General features: G+C 45.9%; 1 protein-coding gene across 2 annotated transcripts; it reads right to left on the bottom strand.

Annotated features, from left to right (window-relative positions):
• Window positions 1-5,553: 5,553 nt before the first annotated feature.
• LOC115676372 (transcription factor bHLH143-like) lies at window positions 5,554-9,183 on the bottom strand. Of its 2 annotated transcripts, none has more exons than XM_056311525.1 (4): window positions 9,086-9,183; window positions 7,961-8,682; window positions 7,614-7,764; window positions 5,554-7,532 (listed from the first exon to the last, which is right to left on the bottom strand). In XM_056311525.1, the coding sequence occupies exon 4, from the start codon at window positions 7,490-7,492 to the stop codon at window positions 6,404-6,406; it is 1,089 nt and encodes a 362-aa protein (XP_056167500.1). In that variant the 5' UTR covers window positions 7,493-7,532; window positions 7,614-7,764; window positions 7,961-8,682; window positions 9,086-9,183; the 3' UTR covers window positions 5,554-6,403. The 2 variants fall into 2 exon arrangements, with proteins under 2 accessions (XP_056167500.1, XP_030455126.1); XM_030599266.2 differs by having other exon boundaries at window positions 5,554-7,509.
• Window positions 9,184-9,537: the final 354 nt, after the last annotated feature.

Raw genomic sequence — 9,537 nt, 5'->3', positions numbered from 1 at the left:
CTTCTTTGTCTTCGCTCGCACTCGACTCGACTTCACAGGTCATTGCGCACCTTCCTGGTGTTCAGGTGCGGGCGCGACTAAGTTAGTGCCGTGCGACCGATGTGCGGATCACCGCCCGTTTTTTCGGGCCCCGTGCTTGATGATGATCTGAGACCGATCAGATGTCGGGTCGGGTCGGGTCAAAATAGATGCGGCTGCAGAATATAAAAAAACATCTTCACCCGCCTTTACCATGCACGGAGGGGGGAAATTCCCAAAAACCCCTTGGCCAGGCAAAAGGCCCGTTTTTTTCCCAAAGTTGCTCGCGTGTATTGAGTTTTTGTTCCAAAGTGCCCCGGAATTTGATCGCTCGGATCCAAATGGCCCCTGAACTCAGTGCCCGGAAAGATTGATTGTCGGCCGATGAACATGCACACGTTTCGCCCCTTTGCCGGGGGCACGTCTATCTAGAAAAATGACTCGGCCGAGCCGGTCACAATCAATCAGAGCATCAAATCCGACTGAATGAGGCGCTCCTAATCCATAGAAGATTGAAATGAGCAGAATTAGCTCCCGCTTTAACTCGGAAACCCCGGAGTATATTTAAAAGACTCTCGATTGATTTGACATGAACTTTTCACGCGCAATAAGACGCCTAACTGGGTTCGCTTCACTCCACGATGTTTTTCCTTTCACATCTATGCAGTGATCCTCCATCTTCAATTTTTCAATCCATGCTCGAGAGCCCTCTCTTTTTTGTCCTTAATATCGGGACCAAAATTGGTTGCTCGTTTGAGGTTGTTAATGTGCAGGTGAGTGCAACGGGGGGAATATGTATTTTTCGGACGAAGATGTCCTAGGAAAGACGTGAAATATGCATATGGCAAGCACGTGTTCATCGGCAGGTCATCATTTTCCATGATCGATGCGCTCGGGGAGTTTATTGGATTAAAGTGATCAGGTTCTTTTGGAGTAAAATTGAGTCCGGCGAAATTTCAAGAAAAGGAAGTCACTTTAAGGGATTTATTGGCATCTTCCCCCGAAGAGACGACACCTACTAAGTAGGGGTGATCGGTTTCCGATCCGGTCCGGTTCTAAAATGGAACCGTGAACCGGTACTCCGGTTCCTAATTTTGAGAATCGGGAACCGAATCGATTGGTCATAAGACTAGGAACTGATCACTTTTTTTTATTTTTTCCCACCTTAATGAGAGAGAGTGACAAATTTCAACATATTAACGGAAGCAATGATAAATGAAGAGTTATTGTGATGCGACAACAAGGGGAAAGCGTTGCATGTGAGTTTAATTCACATTTTGCTAATTTTTTGAAGAAATAAAAAAAAAGAATATGTAGTCAGTCCAGTTCAGTCCCGTCCGGTCCTTGCAACCGGAAACCGGACTGTCCGACCATCAGTTCCACTTTTGAGAACCGAGAATCGAACCGACACTCCCGGGAACCGAACCAAATCGGCCGATTCGGGCGGTCCGTTTTGCACGCCCCTGTAGCGAAGGAATTTGGGAAAAAGTAACTCACACTTTACATGAAATTTTTGAAAAGTATAATGAATATATAAATGAAAATGGAAAATGACATCAGTGACAAAACTATGAGGCTGAGGATTTTCTGTTTTTTTTATTGGGGGGGGTTGGATGTTCTTAAAATAGATGCGGCTGCAGGGTACAAAACATCTTCACCTGCCCTTCCGTGCACGGAGGGGGGAAATTTCCAAAAACCGCTTGCGAGGTAAAAGGGCCCGTTTTTCAAAGTTCCTCACATGTGTTGAGTTTGTCCTAAAGATGGTCGGTGCAAAACGAATCGCCCAAATTGGGAACTACTAAGATCGGCCTGGACTGGCCGGTTTGGTATGGTTTCCGGAGTGTTGGTCCGGTTCTCGATTCCCAAAAATAGAACCAGTGTCCAGGCGATCCGATTCCCTATTCTAAGGAGAACCAGACCGAACCAGATCGACTACATATACTCTTTTTTTGTGATTTTGTATAGTCAATATGGGAAACACAATTTATTATCGCATTGGCTCGAATTGCACGCTTATTTTTGTGATTATGTATAGTGGCCATGGTATCAAGTAGTGGAAAAAAAAAAAAGTGATCGGTTCTCAGTCTTAAGACCGATCGGTCCGATCTCCGATCCCCAATTTTGGGAACCAACTCTCCCGGTCTGATTCCTGGTTCCACCCCTATCCTAAAGTACCGGAAATTTGATCCATTGGATCCAAATGACCCTTGAACTTAATGCCGATAAAGATGATCGTCGGTCTATGAACGCGTGCATGTTTCGCTCCTTTGCCAGGGGCAGGTCTGTCCGAAAAAATGACTCGGCCGGAGTGGTCACGACCAATGGAAGGATCAACCCGATTGAATGAGCAGCACTTAGCTAATGGAAGATTAAAATGGGGAAAATTAGCTCTCGCTTTAGCCCATAAACCTTAAAGTATATTTAAAAGACTCTCAATTGACTTGACACGAACTTCTGGCTCGCAAAAAAGACGCCTAACTCGGTTGGCTTTTCCTCTCCTATCCGGAGCGATCCTCCATCTTCAATTTTTCAATCCATGCTCTTATCGTTAATACTGGGACAAAATTGGTGCTTGTTTGAGGTTGATGTAATCGAACAGGATAGTTTCCCCGGTCAAATCCATAGTTAAAAACGATTAAAACCCATCAAATCATATTAGTGATGATATCACTCCGAGCAAATTAACAAACTCTTTCACAAATAGGATCGACATGGGTCCAATTACATGAAATTTATGTCATACTGGCACGAGATCACACAAATTACGACAAGTATTATATTGAAGCTATGCATAGAGAGACGAAACCATATGCGATTGTGATAATACCCGTTCTGGAGTAATTTCATGGGAATAATTATCTAAAAAGACCTAAACTTATTATTCGGCGGCCAATTCGGTCCTAAAATTATCAATTTGATCATTTAATTTTAAACATTTTGAAAATTTCCCAATGATTGGCCGGAAATCGCTGATGTTGAGATCCAATCAGTATCAGCCATCCTACATGGCAATGATCGGTGTCGACGTGGACGACTTTTGCAATTTTTTTTATGATTTTCTATATTTTTTATTCTTTTTTATTCTTTTTCTTTTTTCCTTCTTCCTCCACCGGTTGCTGACATTCACTACAGTAATTGCCGGTTAAAATTGGTCAGAAGGACTACATTGGCAAATCATAAAAAAAATTTAAGACCAAATCAACTAAATTGAAAGATTTATGACTGAATTGATCATCCTATAATAGGTTTAAGACTTTTTGGACAATTACCCCTAATATAATGTTTGGAGTTTTTCGAGGGGACCAAGAAGGGACACGACCATATGGCTTATTTAATGACACGATTTCGATGTCTATTTTCTTTTTTTTTGTCGAACTCAATTTCAATGTTGCGCAACTATAATTTGACAAATCATGCCATGCTAAGCAATTGCTTTTACTTAATTGGTTTAGTGGCAACAACCCCCGGCGAGGAGGAAAGTTCTTTGTCGTCAAGTCGACGAACGAGGGGATGCGCGTGCTAGGAAATTCGGATCTTCCTGCCCAACCGATGCGATGCAGAAAATATTCTGCACAGACGCACACGCCTTTTCTTGCTTCCTTCTTTTCGTTTTCTTAACGTAGGACGGCACAAATTATTGGCTTGATTATGCCACGGATACGTACGAATTTCTCAAGCAACGGGCTATCGGATAAGACTCCATCCGTAGAACAACAGCTGTAAGCCATAGCCCTTAGCTTCTCTCGAGAAAGAGAAAGCGATCTTATGAACGCGGGAGCTACCGGCGTTCGTACCAAATATTTCGACGACTCGACTTAACCCTTTTAATCAACATTCCCGACTTTTCTCGAGATGATTGAAGAGAGAGAGAGAGAGAGAGAGAGAGAGATTACTACATGGAATAGAATATAACGTGTCAAGCTATTCAACGTTCTTGTGGCAAACAAGTGAGTGCCTTTTATATTAGAGTTGAGTTTGAAAAGAGACGTAAAAAAAATGGGTGCTTTGCATCGAAAACGTCCTTTCTTTGTTGTGATCCCTAATTCTTGTCATCGTGTCAATTGAATCCCATTGTGCTACTGAATTTACACTCTAATACATTGTCTTTCATATACTCGAATCCGGAATCTTAGATTCTATTTCCCTTATAGCGTTTGAGTTTCTCGCTCGGTTTCGGTCCTCTCTGGGTTTTATCACTCGCGCTCTATCATCCAAAAGATTAGGTATTATCTTTGTTCCGCATACATCTAGTCACTGCCGGCGAGTCCTTTCGGGTTTGCCCTCCGCCACGACTTTGACGCTCAATCGCAGTGAGCATGTGTGACGCTCCCATTCTCGAACCTCAAACATCATGCTCCTTGAATCCGAGTCGGCATGACAGCTCGATAGTCTCCTCTGAACATGCTTGGATACTCCACGACTCAGTACGGTCCTTTGCATGCGAAACACGCCTATTGGCATCTCGCCTCAGTTTAAAACGGCTATAAGGGGCTAAGCTTCAAAATGAGAGTCTTGCTATCCTAGATCGTTGAAGGCGAGGGCCGCGCAACCCTCGTCCTTCAACAGCAAGGATCGCTCCACCTCGCCATTAGGCACCTCTCTCGGTTGCAAATCCTTCCCCACCACTGTCAACCCTCTCTTATTCGTCTTTCCCTGGAGGGGTTGACATGGTGACGCATAGCTAGCGCCACACCGGCCATACATGTCGATCTTCGCCTAATGATAGGGAAGTTAAAAGGAGAAACTCGATCGCACAAAGCTAAAATGGGGGGAAACTGTCGGTAACCAGCAAAGGAAAAGGGGAAACTGTAAAAACGACACCCCTGCGCTCGTCCGTTATAGAGAGAGAGAGAGAGAGAGAGAGAAAGATAGAACTACAATTCGTACCCAAAGCCCCCTCACTTTCCTTTCCCCCATCATCTCAAATCGTTCTCAAGGGGGAGGGAGATGGGGTCTGACACGGGACTCGTGGTTCGCTATGATCACGAAACAGGTGGAAAAGAAAACGGAGGAACGACAGTCCCACATCTTTATCTCCCCCGCTCTCTCTCTCTCTCTCTCTATCTCTCTCTCACCCTGTTCTCGAGAAGATCTTGTTCGCAATGGAAATCCATTCGTTCGCCATTAAATTAAGTTAAAGAAACAAAAAGAGAGAGAATCATGGATTAGGGCACGCTCATCCACATGTGCCGATGGGCTTTCCTGTCCTAAAAAATAATTCCAACCCTCCTGTCCATAACGTGGTCCCCCCCCCCTCCCCTCCCCTCCCGCAGCGCCATCATCTCCACGAAGAAAAAGACCAGGAAGGAAAAACATTATCTTTTTCTTTCGTGCAGGGAGGAGGGGAGAGCACTTCACGAGCGAGCAAGGGGAGGGGGGGGGGGGCTGGAACCACAATCCCCGAACACGTCGCTTTCTCAATGGCCACAAACGCGTGCATGCAACGTAAGTACATGGGAATGCAGACAACAAGAACACCAACCGAATTCAATTGAATCTGCTAAAGAAAAGGGAGCGAAAGAAACACCAAACCCACGAACAAATCACAGAGCACGCTTTTTGACATTTCACACCAGCAGAGAGAGCTTTCACGAGAGCAAAAGAGGTTCAAAAGTTTACACCAAAGCGCAACGCAACATAATAGCCAAGACATGCCTGCTCTACCCACCAAAGCCTTTTTTATAATTACAACCCACTTTCACCAAATCGCAGCGCAGCAACCACTAGCAGTAAAAAGCAAAAGCACCGGAAAGAGCTCGGAGTCTTCCTCTTCTCTTGGGTGGGGTTTATGACTTGTGCATGGAAATAACCATCTCCCAAGGGGGGGATTTTAGCACATATGATAAAAGGGGTTTCAAGTGGGGGAGGAAGAAATCTCTCTCTCGCTCTCTTTTACACAAAAAGGGGGTGACCCACAAAGGATAAAACAGCACTAAGTTCAGGAAAAGGGTGGGAGAAAGCGAGGGTTGGGACCCAGGACAATAAGAGGCGTGCAAATCCCCTCTTCACTTGGTCTGCTCATTCACACATCCAACTTCTTTGCTCAGTCCAAACTTTGAGTCCTACTTTCACTAAACCCTAAAATATAGACTAATGATGATTCAACCCTATTGCTGGGACAGCAAGTGGTGCTCTGCTCACACAAAATGCTCCAGTCTAGATAGCGAGAACAGCTTTTGTGTTCCACACAGCTTGCAAACCTCCACACCAATCACTATAGAGAGACCCTTTCCGTTTTGCCATATGCACAAGGCCCTGTGCTCGAACACCACGTCTTCGAACTTATTTTGCACACACTAAACATTACATTCGCTACTAATTAAACAGAAGCAGGTACGTAGGACAACTTGTAAAAGTGCCAGACCACTGGTAGAAACATACGGGTTTACGGGGTGAGCCCAAGAGCTTCGGCTTTGCGCTTCAAGGATTTCAAGTAGTTGATGGCTTCATCAAGAACCACGATAGCGTTCTTCCCCTTCCCACCGGGAACTATGGTTTGCAGAATGTTGACAGTCTCACGGATTCTCTCCCTTTTAATCTTCTTGTCGCCAGATATTGAAGCCAAGTCGTAGGCGTAATTTTTTCCATCACCACTACTGGATTTAGCATCATCCTCAGACCCAATAGACAGGTTCAGATAAGATGTTGCGGTGTCCACAAGAGATGGCAGCTGATTACCATCTCCACAGGAAGTCTTTCGCCTCTTGACAGGCCAAATTGAACTAGCTACCTCCTCATTACTTTCTTCAGACAAACCACGTCTCTCGTGATCTGTCATCGTGCTGGGTGAATGGCCAGTACTGGTAACTTCATCGTCGTCGTCGCCGTCGGAGTAGTCAGTATCATCATCCGAGTAGAGCAAGGCATTGAGTTCTTCCGTATCTTCCCGCATCTCACTTTGCACATCAGTTTCTGGGTTTTCATGTATTCTCTCCATCGATAAAGGCCCAAAATGATTATCATGATCCTTGTTGCTCCCTGCAACATCGTTGATAGCACTTCTAGGACAGAGTTGTTTTGTAGTCCAGGGAGGTAAGCCCTCGGTAGGAACTCCATTCCCAGAACTATAAATCAGAGTAGTCTGATCACCCGACCGATCAAAAACAACAAATTTCTTCTGCACACCGACAGAGCCCGCGTTAGGAATGCTGAAATCCCTCCATTTCTCGAAAGTGGTAGCGGGGAGCTTGTCTTCTAGAACCAAATTGTCCGAAGTAGGGCCCAAAGCCTGCCGGAAGTGCGGCAAGCAATAAAACCAACCTTGAGGTTCGTAAGATTGGCTTATCCGAGGATGAGGTAGTCCAGAAAACACATCCAGTGGCAATACTTGATCGGAAGGAACCATTTTCTGGCCACCACTTTTCTGGGCCGAGATGAGACCTGGATACCCCAAGTTGAATTGGAAATTTGGCAGATCTGAATTAGGCAATTGCCAAGGAAAGTGTTGCTGCGGGAATCCGCCGCCTTCTCCCATCCAACCAAAACAATCACCTGGAAAAGATTAAGCGAGAACACTGACCTTTACTAAATCCACAATGTTACACATTCTAGATTTAAGATAGGTAAGTTTCCAGCATAAACAATTGAAAAGGTACCTGATGGACCTTGTAATAATAGAAGTGGCTGATTGCTTGCTACTTGATTGAGAAACAAGAGGAAAAAACTAAGAACACCAGCTTAAGAGGAACACGAAGGAGCGAAATCTATCTACGTTACAGGCTTAAGCAAATGACGAAAGTATTCAGCCTGAAAAAAGAAACCAAGAGAAAAAAAAAAAATCGTATCAGTAAGCAGCATAGCCAAAACCTAATCTTAAGCAAAGAAAGAAGAATAGTTCAAACGAGGGGGCACGGTTGAGTGCATACGAAAAATCACCAACAGAAAAGTTTCGAACATATCTTGCTAGTGGGGAAAACAGAGCACACCGTGATCTCTTACTAACCTGGCAATCTTGAAGAGGTTGAAAGCACGCTATCACTCTAACAATAATGGTAGCATTCCCAGCAATCCCATTTTCGTGTTTCAATGCCCGGAATCTCGTTTGGCTTGCTGCTTGGCACACCATAACTACACTTCCCAACCCCCTCACTCAAGAAGTTTCGACCCTTTTGATCTCCCAGAAGAGCAGCAGAATCAGCACCCAAGAAACAGGAAACAAAATCAAAGATCTCGAGGAACAACGAGGACGCCGACAGATGATCAGAAAAGCTCGGATACCCACAGAGCACTTCCGCGTCCAAACAGAGAGGCACAGACGGGAGATCAAGAAACTAAGGAACTAACAACAAGAAACGGAGACTCGTCCAATTACTGGGCAGCGAAGGAAAGACGCTAGTAAATTCCACAGATGGGGACTACGAGTAAATTTTCAGCTAATCTGGCGGACGTAGCAAGGGACGACGACGAAGAAAGTGGATCCCATGGGGAAAGAGATGGTTCTGACCAACAGGGGGGGGGGGGGGGAGGAGAAAGGTAAGGCGAGGATATCAAAATCTGGGGAGTATGGAGGACAAAGCGAAAGTTACAGAATAACCCTGCAGAACAGGTTCAGAGAGATGGCTTTTCGGAATACGTCAATCGAGAGACTCCACCACCGCATGCTGTTCCGCTTCTTCCACTGCTCCCTGCACAGATCGCCACGATAGCTCCCCCGCAGATAAAAGCCTGCAACAAAGTAAAAAATTGCCGCGGTTTCAGAGCCGACCCACCAACACAAACCACACACACACAAACAAAAAACAGAGCTTCGCCGGCAGAAAACCAAGCCCGAATCCCTCCTCGACGACGGGACACGTCGGGGAAAATCGGGATCAAGAAGGCAAGAAAGTCTCGAGGGAAACGAGACGAGACGAAGGCCGATCTAGCGAGCACCGGCGACGAGGGGGGGCCCGGAGGTCACGCGCAGAGCCGAGCCCGGAAGCGACGAATCTCGACCGCGGAACGAGGGAAAGCAGAGGGGGGCTCGGCTCGCCGGAACCCGCCGGAGAATCGGGCGACGGGGGGCCCGGCGAGGAAGGAGGGAGGGGGGAAAAAAACGGACGACACGCCCAGAAGACGAAATCCATACCTCGAGCGTTGGTTCTGCCCCGCGAAGCGAATCCCACCAGCACAGAGAGAGAGAGAGAGAGAGAGACTGCGGAATCAAGGAAGAGAGATCGCGAGCTCTCGCACACCACGCACCGCTCGAAAAGGCGTTCCACAGAGTCAAAAAATACCAGAGGAGAGAGAGAGCGAGAGAGCAGAGAGCAGAGAGACTGGGTGGACGGACGGAGGAGAAAGATTATATAGAGGGGTGAATTGACGGAAACGCCCCTGGATAAGGGAGGGCATTTTTTTCTTTCTTTTTTTTTTTTATTTTTGATTTTTCTGTATTTTCCTTTTTTTTTTTAGAAGGTGGGAGGAAATGAAAAAGAAAAGGAGCAGGAGAAAGGAATAAAATAAGAAATAAAAATAAAAAAAGTCGGGGAAGGGAAGGGGAAGGGGAGGGCGAGTGCATACGTGCGCGGGAGGAATGAGGAG

Source organism: Syzygium oleosum, unplaced genomic scaffold (assembly GCF_021117445.2).
Source record: "Syzygium oleosum isolate NSW1041296 unplaced genomic scaffold, Sole_v2.1 Sole_v2.05, whole genome shotgun sequence".
Lineage (NCBI taxonomy): Eukaryota > Viridiplantae > Streptophyta > Magnoliopsida > Myrtales > Myrtaceae > Syzygium > Syzygium oleosum.
Note: the sequence above shows the minus strand (reverse complement) of the source record. Positions and strands in the feature narration are given on the sequence as shown.

What these genes read in the sequence shown, in the direction of transcription:
- LOC115676372 (XM_056311525.1), bottom strand. Translation starts at nt 7,492, where the DNA reads ATGGGAGAAGGCGGCGGATTCCCGCAGCAACACTTTCCTTGGCAATTG.